Source organism: Physcomitrium patens, chromosome 13, assembly GCF_059467195.1.
Source record: "Physcomitrium patens ecotype Gransden chromosome 13, ASM5946719v1, whole genome shotgun sequence".
Lineage (NCBI taxonomy): Eukaryota > Viridiplantae > Streptophyta > Bryopsida > Funariales > Funariaceae > Physcomitrium > Physcomitrium patens.
The window spans coordinates 9,465,831-9,482,419 of record NC_143422.1 but is presented as its reverse complement, the minus strand read 5'-3'; the positions used below and the strand labels follow the sequence as shown (position 1 = coordinate 9,482,419).

Sequence of the window (16,589 nt, the reverse complement as noted above, 5' to 3'; positions counted from 1 at the left end):
ATTTCTTTAAGATTAATTTATGATTTTTTTATTTTTATTTTTTAAGTTTTTTAAAATTCTTTTGGAGTTTAATTAAAGATTGATTAACATTGTTATAATTTAATTAGAATTTTTTTAGAGTTTTATTAGAATTGTTAGGATCTTCTTGTTGTAAGTTCTATTTTATCTTCTATAGTCAAGTGCCTAGTGCATTCTTAAGCAAACTTCACAAAATACAACATTGTGTAATTTTTATGTTCTACAATTCTATTTTTGTATAGAATTTGTAGTATTATAAGTTGGCATGTGATACTGGAATGTTTGTAAAACTCCATGAATTTAATAGACATAAATTCACCTCTCCTATTTGTTTATAGACTTTATATTTTATCTTTGCTTTTGTAGACTTGTTGATAAAATTTGGTGAAATATACAAAAGCATTGTTTTTTGCCTTGAAGAAAAGAGTCCATGTTTTGCGACTATAATCAATGATAATAAAGAAATATTTAGAACCACCAAATGAGGCATTCTTGAAAGGTTCACATAAGTCAGCATGTAAGTGCTCATGTCTCCTAGTCATTCTTGTAGTGCTTCCTTTTGATCATGCTACTTTGTGGATTTTTGCTAACATGCATTCATAACAATAACAAAAGGCCTTATTGATTGGTATGTATGGCATTTTCTTTGTCATAGAGTTTTACTAGAGTATGTATATGAATTTGTAGTTTATGTGTCCAAAGAGTTGGTGCCAAAGTTGCATGTCAATAGCTTTGAGAAAGTTGACTTCTTTCTCTATTGGTATCATAAGTTTGTAGAGGCCCAAATTTTGATCTCTAATACCCTCAGCTATGACGGTGGATGGTGATTTTTCTTTCATGATCCAACATTTATCAGAGGAGAAAATTACAACACATCCTTGATCTGCTATAATGCCTTCTAACAGGAGATTCTTCTTAATACCTGGTACATGAAGGACGTTTTGTATTGCTCAATTCTTTTCCCAGTAGTTCATCGTGATTGAGCCCTGCCTTGCGACTATGTAAGAGTAGTTGTCTACAGATTGTACCTTGGTGATTGTTGTAGTTGGAGCTAGTTTTTAGAAGTTGGTGTTGTCATCTATGACAACAAAAAAATTGCTCCACTATTGAGGTACCACAAGTAATCTCCTTCTAAATTCATAGTAAGCATTGCTATGTCAAAAATCTTTGATTTGTCTTCCTCCTGTTATGCTTTTGTTTTCAAGATTTCTTCATTTGCCGCAATGTTTGCTTGTGAGTTTGTGATTGATCTTCTCGGGCGGCGGGGGCGAGTACACTCTCTAGCCCAGTGGCTCCATTGGCCACAATTATTATATCGCCCATTCCTCTTGTTTACTGCTCTTGAAGATGTTGAACGAAATCTAGGTTGCGATGGATTGTATATTTCTTTGGATCGTTATATCTTGCCTCTAATGTGTCTTCTTTCAATGGAATGTCGCCTTTGGTCTTTGAAAAATAGTGCTTCTCCATGTTGTGTTTCTCCGAGATCCTCGTGATTCTTCAACAAGTAGCTTTTCGATCAATTTTTCTAAGCTACGAAGTTTGTCGAGGACCATGAGGCCCTGGACAAGGCTTTTGAGTGTAATATGAACTAGTTGCGATTCCGACGCCTCTTTTCTTGATGACCTTAATTGGGTTGTGATTTCGTTGATTTTCTGTAAGTAGTTCGCAACAGAGCTTCTCTTGTCCACTGTGATTGAATGTAATCGGTTAAACAATAACATCGTTTGTGTTGTGTTCCTGTAATCAAAGAGGTCGTGTAGAGCTTTCCAAGCTTGTGCAAGGTCTTCAAAGTTCGCAATGTGGTGAATGATATTGTCTTTAACAAACATTATCAACATGGCTATTGCTCTGTATTTGTCATGCTGTTGGGATGTCGTGATGTTAATGGGGTTAATGACTTTGGCAGTGTTGGTCGTTTACTGTGAATCTGTGCTCTGTGGAAAAACAATATGCCAAAGTTTTTCTTTTATGAAGAGTATTTGCATCTTTACCTTCCATACTAAAAAATTGTTTGCTCCTTTCAGCTTGTGTGGCTCGGTCATTAACGAGGATGATTCTATGTTCATGATGCTCGGAACATGGGGTAGCTCTTCTTTCTGCCTTAAAGTCGCTTGCTCTTGGCATGTGGGGGTGCTTTGAAGTCCGATTTCTAGCTTGCTTGAGCTTGTGTGATGACGCAGCTCCAATGGTTTGGTATGGCGAGTCTTGCTCTTGTCTTTCTCTTGCCGTTTTGAGAATTTAGAAATGTTGGCTCATTTTCTGCCATCTGATCATGGAAATCTGAGTGCTGGGTCCTGCTTTAAATCTAACCGTGAACTTCTTCAACACCAACATACATACAAGTTCTATTTAATAGAGGTCATGCTATTTTTGTTGAGGCTTACTAAAAACGAAGTCCTAGAAAATCTTCCACCAAAAATCATTCAAGACCGATACTGTGATCTCAGCCCATCGCGGTAACAGCTTTATGAAGATTTCTCATACGCAGGCTAAACAAAAAAAAGACTTTATCCTTGTACGAACTTACAGTGGGTGTAATGTTTCTTAATCTCTAGTATCCAGTGTGCCTTCTACACATGTTTTCCAGGCACGCCTTGTGGCTTGGCTAGTTTCTTCACAGATAACATATATTAGGCAGTTCTTTCACAGATGACATATATTAGGCAGTTCTTTATTATAAGCTACAAATGTTTGGGAAACAGTCATGGCTGTAATGTTTGTGTCTACCTGACAAGGTTCCAGGACTCATCAAACAAGTAGTACACAAATATTTAAATTTGCTCGGGCGTTTGATTTGTGTTGGGAACGCAGGCACTGCAATACCTGCGGAATCTTTGTAGCCATCCGCTGCTAATATTGTAGGATGATAGAGAAGCGGCGCGGCATGCAGATACAATTGCTTAAAGTAACAACAAAGTTCCACACGAACTTCTGGCTCTTCAGGACATCTTCGAAGAATGTGTGCAGCAGCTTAAAATATTGTTAATGGAGAAGGTCATTATGGTGTTCTTATTCGTGCACAAATAAAATCACTAGTTTTACACTCTGGATAACCTCTTCACTTTGACTCGGTACATTGCCTGCTTTGACTGATTTTGTCCTATTGAGTTTGTGACGATTTGCGGAGGAAGTGACCACAAGCTCTTAGTTTAGTAGGCTTCTAGTATCTATGCATGTTTCATCAAGACATGATAAATGTATGTAAATTTTTCGTTGTTCTCCAGGGCCCTACCAGTTATCGACAGGAGATTTGAAAACAATAGCTTGAGGACGTGCATGGGACACTTGAAGAAAAAATCATGAGCCTACAACGCTCCAAAATCTCAGTAGCTAGCAATGTCTCAGCACTGTAGATGCTGCACAGCTTCTCGACCCATAATTTGTATCTGGAAATGCTGGAAAGGTAAGATTTCTGTAGCCAGATCTGTAAATATCGGCACTTGAGCCTTGCGTTTGCCTTTTTCGGCGCAAGCACTTTCTCAAGAATAGGTTTCTAAATACATATTATTGTGGTGAAGATATATTTGTAACCAAGTTGCACCCTGTTATGTGTAGAAAACTTGAATAAGAAGTGAAGATAATCGTTGTCATCATATGGGAATTTGAAATAAAATCACTTTTATTCAAAGGTGTTAGCAAACAGGCTGGCAGGTCCACTGCGGCTGGGGGAGATGGAAATGATGCTGCGGCATCAGTTGGAGTCAACAAGGGCCTCCACGCAATGCTCTACGATTTGCAAGAGTGGTGGGACCAGTCACAGTATATGGGATTACAATCTAGGACAATTTGCTGCCTCTCTTACCGGCTGAGACTGCACAGAGTCGCACGACATGTCACAATGTCAACTCCTGCTAGCGATGAAGATAGCCGTTTCTTGAGGTACATTCATTCTTTTTCGGGCTCACCACAATCTTCGTTTTGTGTTAAAATAAACTGGAACACTTCTATCATCATCTTATCGCATTCGTTATTTTAAGTACGAGCCAACCATCCCACTCCTTAAGTTCAGGGATAAATTATAGTACAGTATCCAGAAATCAACTCATAACCCACAAATTCATTCATCCGTGATTGACAAACCTGAAAATATTTACAGATTACATGAAACTGTTTATTTTGTTAAACACTGGAAAAATCGATATTAGGTTTATTATTTGTTTATTCTAGGAAACTATCCAAACAGTTGTGTTGGCCACCTAAATTGCCGACTACGACAAGTGTCATGTTTTCAACCCTGTACGTTAGTCAGGAACCGCAAGTCATAAATTGTATTCTGCAGTACATATTTTTCCCTCACATGTGGTACTTTGTAACCTATGAAAAATCGGTGGGTACACCAACTCTGTTGAATGTAAGAGCATGTAAAATCTTACACCATATTATGATTCCTCCAGTGATGGCGACGTTGATATCACTGGCACATAGGTTCACGAGTTGTTGCGGAATCGGAGCGATGCAAAGATTACCACGGATTCAGGAAACGGTAGCTAAGCACAATGTTGAATTAATTTGTACCTGGAGATTTTAACTCGAATTGCATGCAAGCACTGGGTTACCCGAAAATACAAGGGAGCCAATCACCACACACTGGCACTCGTCGCACAATTATCAGCTGTGTTTTTGTACAGTAAATGTTGACATACATTACCCCTAAGTGAGTTTGCTATTTATTCTTGGTAGCACTTGTTATTACGAGTTGATCATCTAAGCAAATACGATGTATAATTTCTGAACTACACTGACTCAATCGAACTTCAACAATGTACCATCACTTTACAGTACACCTAGTACATGTCGATTGTCAATGGCACTGAAGAAAAAGAAGATGAAAAATTACCTAGTTGGTGCACGATTCTCATCTTAAAGCAATCCCTTGTACATAAAAATTCAATGTGCATCATTAGGTTTGATCAATATTGATGATTTCTAACATGTACAAAAAGACCTCCACAAAAATCATTTTCTTTGAAGGATGAGCTATTGAAGATCAGCAAGTACTTGCTTAGCTACAACCACATAGAGATTAAGCATAGTATGTTGCTAATAGTAAAAAGGCAGCAAAGAGTTAAAGTAAGTTATTATGGTGGCATCAAGGGTTTAGTTGGATGAGGTAGAAATGGATGTAATATCAAAAGAATGGAAGTTGCCTCATTGATGAGGAAACCACCACCTATAACTAAAGAGTGTTGGAAGTAAGAATTATCTTTCTCCACACTTCTATTAGACTATAATCCTTGTTGATGCTAAGTGTTTGTAGCTTTTAGACTTCTTTTCTTCAATAGGTTATGGGCCCACTCACATTTGCTTGAGTAATTTTTGAAGTTCTTTGAAGTGGTTTTGTAAGTGTGGAGTAGATCAAATTGTTGTTGCTGATGTTAGGCTTTGGAAGAACCTAACTTTCAGATTCAAATCTAAATCTAGATCATGGTTTTCTCTTACTTGTGGTTAAGAGCATTTTAGTGTTAGTGTCTTCTTATTCACCTATAGACAAAGTTTGCAATATGCTTTTACTAAGATAGATCCTTGGTAATCTAATTTTATTTTTCATGTCCTAAAGTTGTTGATTGTGCTTAAAAGGCCTCTTATGTCGTATAGAGGTGATTTGTGAGCATAAGAAAGATATTAGAGTGGCAAATCAGATTTAAGACACTTAAATAAGTCATTAGACTTGTAACAAGTTTTGGAAGTGAAGTTGAGAGAGTTTTTGACAGTTAAAATACTAGTTTGTTCACATAGAAGGATTCGGGGATTCTAAGGCAACAAAACCTTCTTGCTCATTTTTTAGATCATTAGGACTTCTTCCTACAATTTTTTTTGATACAATTCTTCCTTAGAGATGGCTTCAAGTGAGGGTGAAGGATTGAGAGTTATTGAGAAGTTTAGAAGTGACAATTTCTACCATTGGAAGGTAAAAATGGAGCTTTTGTTGGCATCTTTGGATCTTTGGGATATTGTAGATGAAAGTGAAGAGGCTCAAAGCAAAGCTGCTAATATGAAGGAGAAGAAGAAGTTCAAACGTTGTGAAAAGAAGGCTTTTGGATTGATTGCAACTAATGTGGATGAAGCCAATTTTTCCCACATTATCTCTTATAAAAGACTAGTGGAAGCATGGAAGACTCTTTGCAACATTTATGAGAGCAAAAACTTATCCAACATCATCTATACAAGGAGGAAGTTCTTTACTTGCAAGATGGAAGAAGGTGAAGACCTCATGGCTCATGTTAATAAGATAAAGGCTCTTGCAAACCAACTAGCAATTGTTGACAAGCCTTTAGAAGAAAGTGATATTGTCATGACCTTACTAATGAGCCTCCCCGAATCCTACAACTACCTTATTGTGGCATTGAAATCCATCAAGCTAAAAGAGCTTACAATGGACTATGTAATGGCAAGATTTGCTCATGAAGTAACCAAGAAGAAAGAAAAGGAGCCTCAAAGTGAAGATTCAGCACTCTACTCACGTCAAGGCAAGGGCAACTATTCAAATCAACGAGGTAATGTCAAATCTTGCTTCATTTGCGGCAAAGTAGGCCATTTTGCTCGAAATTGCTACAAAGGCAAAAAGATGAAGAAGGAGAATGCTAATAGTGTACAAGATGAGTTTGAAGGACAAGATTATGCATTCACGACAACAAATGGGACCTCTATGGCTGCCATGTCAAGATGGATTGTGGATTCAGGTTGTTCCAAGCATATGACATCTTATAAGTATTCATTTGACACTTATGAGGCTATTCTAACATCAAACGTGGTGTTGGCAGATAGTGGTACATATAAAGCCATTGGAATTGGCTCTATTATGGTGGAGGTGGTTGTGAATGGACAAACCAATAGGATCAAACTCAAAAACGTCCTTCATGTGCCTAACATGAAGCAAAACCTACTTTCGATGAGTAAACTTGTAATGGAAGGTTTTAAAGTTCAATTTGACAAGAATGGATGTTTTGTAAGAACATTGAGTGGAGACAAGGTCTTCAAAGGCTTAAAAGAAAGAAATTTGTACTACCTCATTTATAAGAAGGTGAATGGAGTGGAAGTAGCCGCATTTTCTGAGTTTACATCAAACTAAGATAAGTTGAATATATGGCATCGTCGCCTTGGCCATTTGAATGTGAAGAGCATGAGAGAGCTCAAGACCATGGTAAGTGGCTTAGATCTTGGCAATACAAGCCATAATGCAAAACAACTTGCATGTGAAGGATGCATACAAAGCAAACAACAAAAGGCTTCATTTCCAAAGAGTGTAGCAACACGTGCTACCAAGTTGCTAGAGATTGTCCATTCTGATGTATGTGGACCTATGAAGAATACAAGTATTGGAGGATCAAGGTATTTTCTCACTTTCACTGATGATTATTCAAGAAAGATTTGGATCTACATTCTTAAAGCTAAGAGTGAATGCTTTTGGAGATTTAAGGAGTTTAAAGCACTTGTTGAGAACCAAAGTGAATGCAAGATCAAGGAGCTATGTACGGACAATGGAGGTGAGTACATGTCTAAGCAATTTGAGGTTTATTTGAAGAATGAAAGAATTGCTAGACAAACCACAACTCCATACACTCCACAACAAAATGGTGTTGCTCAAAGGGCAAATCGAACCATTGTAGAGATGGCAAGGAGCATGCTTCATGCTCAAAACCTTGGCTATGAATTTTGGACGGAAGTTGTGGTGAATGCAGTGTATACAAGAAATAGGTGTCCAATAAGTACACTTGCATCAATGACATCACAAGAAGCTTGGAATGAGAGACAACCTTGCATTTTCCACATGAGGACCTTTGGTTGCATTACATATGTAAAAACACCAGATTTTATGAGGTCTAAACTTGATGCAAAAGGTACAAAGTGTGTGTTTCTTGGTTATTGTGAAGGTACTAAGGCATATAGGCTAATGTGCTTGGAAACCAAGAAGATCATAAAAAGTTGTGATGTTGAGTTTTTGAAGCACAAGTGTGCTTGTGAGTACTTGGAGATGTGTCCAAGTGGGAGTAATGGTGTATTTGTGGATACATCTTTGAGTTCAGCAAAGAAACAAGAAGATGAAGATAATGAAGATGATGAAGATGAAAAGCCAAAGAAGGTTGAAAAGATGAAGGCTCTTACAATTGCTAGGACCAGCAATGAAAGAAATGAAGATGTTGAAGATTGGGATGATGATAATGATGAAGAGTACCAACCATTGAGTAAAAAACGACAAGGTTTAAGAGTTGGAAAAGAACAAGGAGTGCAAGAAGGCGAATGTTCTTCTACAGGTGAAAGGAGATATCCTTTGAGAGAAAGAAGGCAACGTGGTGAATGGTTGAAGGATCACATCCTTCTTCAAAGTAAAGAACATGCAAATGTTGCTCTTCTTGTTGATCCATTATCTTTGTATAATGATATGAAGTGTGAAGATGCAATCAAGTGGGAGAAGGTTATGGAAGAAGAGTACTAATCTTTTATAGACAATGGTATATGGGAATTGCCAAGAATCTAAAACATCACTCAAGGACCAAGTACATTGATGTTCAACATCATTTCATACGAGAGAAGATTGAAGATGGTTAATAGGTATGAAGTATTGTGCTACAAATGACATGCTTGCTGATGTGCTTACAAAGGCATTAGTGAAGGATAGACATCATGACTTGATTAAGAGATTAGGACTAAAAGCCTTTTGACTATTAGAAAAGTGAGAGTATTGAAGATCAGCAAATACTTGCTTAGTTACAACCACATAGAAATTAATTATAATATGTTACTAATAGTAAAAAAGTAGCAAAGAGTTAAAGTAAGTTATTGTGGTGGCATCAAGGATTTAGTTGGATGAGGTAGAAATGGATGTAATATCAAAAGAATGGAAGTTGCCTCATTGGTGAAGAAACCACAACCTATAAGTAAAAAGTGTTGAAAGTAAGAATTATCTTTCTCCACACTTCTATTAGACTATAATCCTTGCTGATGCTAAATGTTTGTAACTTTTAGACTTCTTTTCTTCAATATGAGCACCATCTCTTCGAAACATTCATGAACCGATTTTGAAGAAAGCTTGTAACGTCCTTAAGACACACAACTGATCTAAGTAATAAAAGAAAACAACTACTGATAACCTCGCAACACACTTCTTGAATGCATTTCTACGGTTGTTAAGAAAAGACGACAAAAACCTCAACAATGATAGACATGAATGGTGACAAAAAAAGCCCAATTTTAAAGAGCCGATTACAAAACCCATAACTTCAAAGAGGCACTACAGCAATGATGAAAACTTTCCTACCACATTAACTGCAAAGAATAATCTTTACTGGGAGCACCACAAACTTTAGACTCCATGAGTTAGGATCCCCAACATTTTTCATATATGGAACACATCTAGATGTAATAATATCTCCAACTGCACTAAAAACTTCTTCTTTAAGGTCCAAACCGTTCCCTATTATTAGAGAGGTATACATTACAAGTCCAAATACTTCTCCACTCATGTAGATGTGTTACACATATTTCTGGTGTAAATCCCTAAAATTGAATATTACACTACAATAAGCACTATTTTGACTAAATTAAGAAGATTGATCCTTACAAATTTGATTACAATAATAAACTCGATGGTACTTATGAGATAACAAAGAGAAAATGAAGAAAACGACGAAGGCTACCTATTTGGTTACTCAATTTCAAATCGGCCAGTTCACTAACGGATCCAATAGCAAGGTTATACGCATACATTGTTAATAAGTATAGCTGCTAATGATTCTGTGAGAAATCCGTTGCATCGCTTCACCAGTTAACAAGAAATTTGATAAGACCCACACCTCAGTACATAGTAATAGAATCTCTTCAATTTGATTACACAGACTAATGCTTATTTTAGGAAATTGCAGCTAGCTATATCTCATTTCGAGCTTCTGCACTAGCTCAACGCAAACCCAACCGATTCCACCAATTTCAAGCTAACTTACTACTATGCCACAAGCTTCCTAAGCAATGTTCTCTACATTGAAGGTGTCCACCAATCGACAATCTCCAGACATAAATTTACAAATCGAGGTTTATGTGACAGACTGACAGCGCGAACTAATGACGACATGAATTATTTCCATCAACTAGCACGAACAAGGCAGCCACTGTGACAGACGAAGCAGACGTAAGTTACTTTGCAAACATAAAACTTGATGGTTGTTCTCTGACCGATCCAAACGTTTATCTTTGCAACCAACAACTTAACCAACGACCACCAGCACAAAATACACATAAGAAAATGGTAGACATTTAAAGAACTAGTAACATCAACCTGAATCAAAATGCGACCTCTGTAAAATTTCATACCACACCTATGAAGCATTTAATCTAACGGGAATGCTGGACTCAGGGTGACGGTACAATTTGTACATCAATGCCTACCAGAATTGTAGGCTAAACTACAGTTCTGCAGGTAAAGCTCCCAATGTACACGACGCTACAACAGTATTTTTCGAAAATGTACAGTGACCATACAGCCCTCGGAAGGGCACGATTCATTCTATCGTTCTACATATCGGAGCGTGGCTGGTGAATGCGGTGGTAGGTGTTTGCCTTTCTAGGTGGACCACCCCGGTAAGACATAGCCTTATTCTGATACTGATTAAAGTTCTTGGACCACGGTACCTGCGGCTGAGGCTTGAGAGACTTGACGTCCTTGCAGCTATTCGTAGCTGTGAGGCTAAGATCCTCATCCGAATAGAAATCTGCAGAGCCCCCAAGATATTAGCTAAACAACGAAACAAAACTCAAAGTAAATGAACTTGGGAAAAGTATAGAATAAAATTGTCTCATTAGCCAAGAAAATGGACCAGTGACAAAAAACTGGTGTGAACGCAACCTGAATTGACGAACTTCAGAAATTCCCAACTACAAAAGAACTACTCTCAACTCCAACCGGAAACGCAGTTGAGTACATAGAATTCACTATGCAAACTAGACCTCTTACAAAGCCTCCAATCAGATGCTTAAAGAGATGCACCAATATCATAAGCTGGGGGAGACTAGCTCAGTAGACCACGCCCGTGCACCCCTAAAAATCAAAGAGACTACAAAGGAAGTTGAATGGAGACTGAGGAAGCCAAGAACTTACCGATATGCGCCAAGTTGCGAGCCAACTCTTCCTCCTCTTCCCGGAGTACAAGCTCCTCTTGATAACTGAAAAAATCATCGGAGTCTGCGCTTACATCTAACTCCTCGGAAAGGAAAGTCCTCTCGTGTTCACTTGAACACATTGAGAAATACTGCTGCCGGAAAGCAAGATCGGTCTCCATGAAGTGCCACCACTCAAGCGAGTATGGCTCCGTTACGACGTGATCAACAGTCGGAGGGAGGATAACAACATCAGCAGGCGTCGTCTTACTCAACTCCGCTCGGACACGAAGAGCCGCAGGGATAAACTCACTCGCATTCGGGTTCAGAGTTGACATTAAAGGAGGCGGCGTCGTTTCCATACCCATGGCTACAAATCATCCAGCACGAACAGCAATCCACTCACCGAACACACACACACAATCCTACAGCCTTCCTCACAAGCGACAAACGCATCACCCGCCAACCTCGAACGCCCCCTGTTCCGCACACTTCTCCTTAAGCACGCCTGCTTTGGCTCTTCAAAGCACCGCCAAGAATTAAAAAACAAAACACCTCTCCCCTTAAAAAAATCCACCAGCTCCGCACGCTAATCGAGGCGTAACACAGCCGAATTCAGCGCAGGTGGTGGCTAAAACACGAAATCGCAGAGCCAGAAACGCGCATCAAACTCGCCACACAAACCTTCTCTGGAGATGCCTTCAAAGTATGCCCGCGTACACCATGGCCTGCGCGGTCTCGAGGGCTCTTTAAGATGCCCGCCCCGAGGTGAAGAAGACAAAGCCTCGGCCAAGGAAGGATGCTCGATCCGACGTGGCTGATCTTTTACTTTTTACCCTCCGGTCTCAACTTTGACTGGATTGATCTGATCGCTTCTGACGTGCCATCGGACCATGGTAAATTCCCCTTGACGGTGGTCAGGGTGTATATACTTTTGTATACGGTCGCCATGTGCCGTGGGATAGGGAGCGGAAGGAGCGGTGGAGATGTTAGCCGTCCAAGGTCTCTCGGATCGACGAATGGAAGAATGGATGGATGAAGTACGTGTGGATGGATGTCGTTGTTGCTAATACCAATGCGTGCATTATAAGTTGGGTCTCATATATTCCAAATATGGAATTCCATGAGGCCCCAATTGTGGCATTTTATTTATCCAATCTCCCGCCTCCTCTTGACTAGTGTGGGCTCTTTTGCCCTCTTGGGACTCCATCTTCCTTTCACTTTTTATGATACCATTGTGTAATTTCTGACTAAATGGAAAGTTTCACTTGTTTTAAAAAAGTAGGGTGCAAAAAATTAAAGAGCCCAACGTCCATAAATAACTTTTGTAACGTTGTGGTTCAGTTTTTGTTCTGCGCAACTAACATTTACATTTTCCTACTTTTTTATTTTATTTTATTTTATTTTAAATATATGTTTGTTGGCCTTTTATCGGGTCCTCTTATTCCCAACAATGGATAAACAAAACATGTCAATTTATGTGTCTGTGAGAATATCTGAATTTCAATATAATATGGCACTTGTAAAATAAATAAATAATGATAAAAATAAATCTTTGAGAGTATAAATATTTCAACCTGTTAAGACTTTAAAATATAAATAAAAAATTTGGTATCTCAACACTTGTGCAACTTCATAGAAGATATTTAACAGGACATGCCTTCTAAAACACAATGCAATATATATATATATACATAGAGAGAGAGAGAGTCACACACATAAAATTCAAATATGAATAATTCAATAAATAGAAAAAAAAAAAATCATATTAAAAAAACACACATCTGAGTATAATAACATATCACAGTTAAAACGAGATGATTGGTATTTTGGACCAACTTCGACACATTAACAACAATAAATGATTTTTTTACAAAAAGGTTAAAAAAAAGAGAAGAAGAGGTTGCAGCAATCAATTATTCGTTCCAGTATAGAAGAAGGTTTATAAGTTATAATATTTGTTGGCTATTTTATGGATATTTGAAAAATTACTTGATGCCATATAAACCCTACTTCAATCACATTATAATTAATTTGAAGGTTAAGAAAATAAAAGTGATTTGTGCAGTAATTGAACAAATTATATACCCATTGTGTATATATATATATATATATATATATATACACTTTTTTATTTCTATAAAATCATAGTATTTTTTATAAATATATAAAATTATGCATCAAATGCAAGTACAAACTTTCTAAAAAAATCAACAGTTTAAAATCATTTAAAACTATAAAAGATCATCTTAATATAATTAAAACACTATTAATAATAAAAATTTAGGTTGTGTTTTTTTAATTTATAGATTAAAAACACTAGTACTACAATTGATTTTTTTGATATACTACATGAATATAATATGTATGTATGTATGTAATTTTATTTTAAAATACAGATCTCAAATTGTAAACAAAAAATAAACTATATAAATATGTACTTATATATATATATATAGAGAGAGAGAGAGAGAGAGAGAGAGAGAGAATCCTCATCAAATTTATTTAAACTGCATACTCTAGAATACCATACAAAGATAAATAAATTTGACGAGGATTCGTTTAAGAATACCATACAAAGATTTTACCATTTTTAAGTCTAAATATCAAATAATCATTTACATCCTAATCTTACCAAAGTACGATGTCACTTTCAATAAACCTTTTTAAATTAAATTTCTATTTACTATGTGAACTTTTAAACATAAACAAATCATTATTCTTGCTGTTTTTTGAAATTATTTGGAGAAAACTTGAATATGTATTGTAAACTTTTTGAATAGTATCATTATAAAAAATTGGGTATTATACCACAGTATCACTTTAAAAATTAAACGAGATTCTTTTAGCCGTATCTTTGTATCTGGCTAAGAAATTATCTTGAATAAACAATACATGCCCCAGGCATTAACAGCCAAGAGTTATAACTTGGTCCAGATAATTTTTTAAAGTTTAAAATTTTCAAAGAAAATATTTTATGTAAGAAAATACTTCAATGTTGCATAGTAAAGCAGAATTATACCACTAAGTAAATTTAAAACTCTTTTTATGTATTCAATAGTACTAGAATAGCATCAAAGGATCATTTTATCTTTTTGGAAAACCACCAAGTAAATAGAAATAAGAACAAAGAAAAAAAAAAAAAAAAATCAAATTACTTCTAATTGGACATTAAAAGTTTTTTTTTTTTTTTTTTTTTTTTTTTCATTATAGTTACTAAAGTCATAATAAACAATTCTTTTTTGGTATGACTACTTGCTATTGTTGAAACAACCTTTAATTGTGTGTTTGGCTACAATTTCTTTACTACAAGTTTAACTTGGATTTACAGACATTCTTAGTTTTAATAACAATGACAGTATTATTGTTCTTATTTTTCTAAAATCACACAAATAAGCTCAAATAATATAACACTGATTTTTCATCCAATGATTTTTTTACTGAATATTTTAAAATAGTAATTCAACATCCTAATAACAGTTCTTAATAATTAATAATTAACAAGTGTTGAAAATTAATTGAAGAGATTACTATTATTTTTTTAATTTCTTAATGTGTGAAGATTAAAAGAATTCGAGGTTTTAGGGTTTAGGGTTTTATATCTATTTTTAGAAATATTAAAACTTAATTGTATTCAGGTATAAGCATGCACCATGTTGGGTTGAGTAATTGAGATAGTTTTTTTTTATTTCCTTCTCTTCTATCTTATCCACTATCCAACACAATACAGTATTCATCCATCCATCCTAAATCCTCCTTAAAAATCATAATTCTATCTTAATATTCAATCACCCCACTACATGGAATAAACACATCCATTATCCATTTAAAAAAGATGGTTACAGTGTGAACGGGGACACAGAAGTCAACCTATATTAAGTCAACTTGAGATTGGATGGATGAAAATACAGGTGCCAAGGATGAGGATCGTAGACCACGGTGTCACCTCCCTCCCAACGACCAGGGGGCCGGGTCACGGTTTTAGGATCCCACCGGCCCGACCAGACCCACTTTGCACACTCCCTCTTCTCACCATTGCTGATGAAGACTAGCGTCCCACAGGACCTCCGCCGAGCATGCGGTTTCCAAGCTCGTGTATAATTCTGTATTAGAAACATCCTTCTCAGCGTGTTTCCAAGCCTCCAATTCGAGGTTATCCTCACTACATTTCGATATACCGTCATGCGAGTTCGGTGTCTGAAATTGTGTGTCTCTTACCCACGTCGCTAGATTGGATTCAGTTACTGGAACGTGGGACAGTGATCGCCAAGGTCCTCGATGAGACACCTCGTTTGCTTGCTCTCGTATTACTCCACGCTGTTGTAGTTGTCCTGACACACGTGGATGTTGATTCCACTGATAGGACAACTAGGCAATCATTCCGCACCGCAACGGAATGCGCGCCTCAGGGAAACCAGAAACTCGCCTGCGCAAGAAAAAAATTATGTATATATATATATATATATATATATATATGTATTCCGCGAAACGCGTTTCCGGAGGGGATGAAGGGATCTCCATTGAGGAACCAGCAACGGGAACGCCGCTGAAGCGCGCGCACACACACACACACAGAGGGTCCGGGAGGATGAGGAGATGACCGACACTGTCACTCTCGCACTGTCGTGACGGCTCGGAGATGTCCCCACATGGTCGAAAATCTGCACCTCGTGAAGAACACTGCAGAGATGGCATACGCCGATGGATCCGGTTCCTAGCGGACGGATGAAACATGCTGGCCGGCATCTCTCTCTCTCTCGCTCGCTCTCTCTCCTGCACCAGGCGCGTGCGCCGCTTGGTCGGCTGAGTCATGTCCTTGCTCTCGCTCTCTCGCTCTCTCTCTATCTAATTGTCTCTCCCCACTTGCGCAGTTGCTATCGACCCAGTTGAGGTACACTAAAGGTGTGTGATCCTGCTGGCGTTTCGCAAGCCTGAATGCACCTTTCCGTTTCTTAAGATGAAGAAAATCTTTCCTTCCTTCCTAGGTTCCCTCCTGCTCACTCACTCTCTCACTCCCTCAGTCCTGGTGCTGATCTCGCACTGGTGTCCACATGCGTGTCATCTGGGACTTCACAGCCCTTTGATGATCCCCAGGCAACAGTTCACTACAAACCCGATTGCACAGACGTAACGTTGCAGAACAGTGTGCTCATCCCGCATGCCGACAGCTTCACGGCAGATCTTCACAGTGGGTCTTTGTATCTAGGGAGGGGAGAAGAACCAAGCAACCAATTTTAAATCTTTTTCTTGGTTGAAATGTGGAGGTTTTCTAAGTTTCAGCCAAATGGAAAACTAAAAAGTTGTGGCCTCTTATCTTGTTCCCAACGTGTAGAGATCCCCTTGGTGATAAATCTTTGAGACGAACAAAGATTATATTAGGTTTGTCAAATTTGTGGAGAAGTTGCTATTGTTAGTATGATAGTGACTTACTTTAACAACTTTAGTGAATGATGGGTTTCTAAGCTAAAAACAATTTGTGG

At 37.6% G+C, this 16,589-nt stretch overlaps 2 protein-coding genes across 8 annotated transcripts; one reads left to right on the top strand and one right to left on the bottom strand.

Annotated features, from left to right (window-relative positions):
* Positions 1-4,802, top strand: LOC141046078 (uncharacterized). 7 transcript variants are annotated; one of them, XM_090255306.1, is made up of 5 exons: positions 1-1,675; positions 2,046-2,104; positions 2,833-3,424; positions 3,651-3,900; positions 4,447-4,802. In XM_090255306.1, exons 3-5 carry the CDS (start codon positions 3,358-3,360, stop codon positions 4,547-4,549), a joined length of 420 nt encoding a protein of 139 aa, XP_090111432.1. In that variant the 5' UTR covers positions 1-1,675; positions 2,046-2,104; positions 2,833-3,357; the 3' UTR covers positions 4,550-4,802. The 7 variants fall into 7 exon arrangements, 6 of the variants coding, with proteins under 6 accessions (XP_090111432.1, XP_090111430.1, XP_090111431.1 ...); XM_090255304.1 differs by having other exon boundaries at positions 2,046-3,424; XM_090255305.1 differs by having other exon boundaries at positions 1-2,214.
* A 5,443-nt stretch (positions 4,803-10,245) lies between these two features.
* Positions 10,246-11,821, bottom strand: LOC112290722 (uncharacterized). The gene is made up of 2 exons (XM_024537345.3): positions 11,111-11,821; positions 10,246-10,724 (listed from the first exon to the last, which is right to left on the bottom strand). The coding sequence occupies exons 1-2, from the start codon at positions 11,475-11,477 to the stop codon at positions 10,528-10,530; spliced, it is 564 nt and encodes a 187-aa protein (XP_024393113.1). The 5' UTR covers positions 11,478-11,821; the 3' UTR covers positions 10,246-10,527.
* Between the last annotated feature and the right edge of the window lie 4,768 nt (positions 11,822-16,589).

Bases quoted from the DNA above. Each gene is read 5' to 3' on its own strand.
- LOC141046078 (XM_090255306.1), top strand. From the start codon at position 3,358: ATGTCTCAGCACTGTAGATGCTGCACAGCTTCTCGACCCATAATTTGT. The intron at 3,425-3,650 runs GTAAGATTTCTG...TTTTATTCAAAG, and splicing joins TATCTGGAAATGCTGGAAAG to GTGTTAGCAAACAGGCTGGC. The intron at 3,901-4,446 runs GTACATTCATTC...ACTGGCACATAG, and splicing joins GAAGATAGCCGTTTCTTGAG to GTTCACGAGTTGTTGCGGAA.
- LOC112290722 (XM_024537345.3), bottom strand. From the start codon at position 11,477: ATGGGTATGGAAACGACGCCGCCTCCTTTAATGTCAACTCTGAACCCG. The intron at 10,725-11,110 runs GTAAGTTCTTGG...GGGGCTCTGCAG, and splicing joins TCGCAACTTGGCGCATATCG to ATTTCTATTCGGATGAGGAT.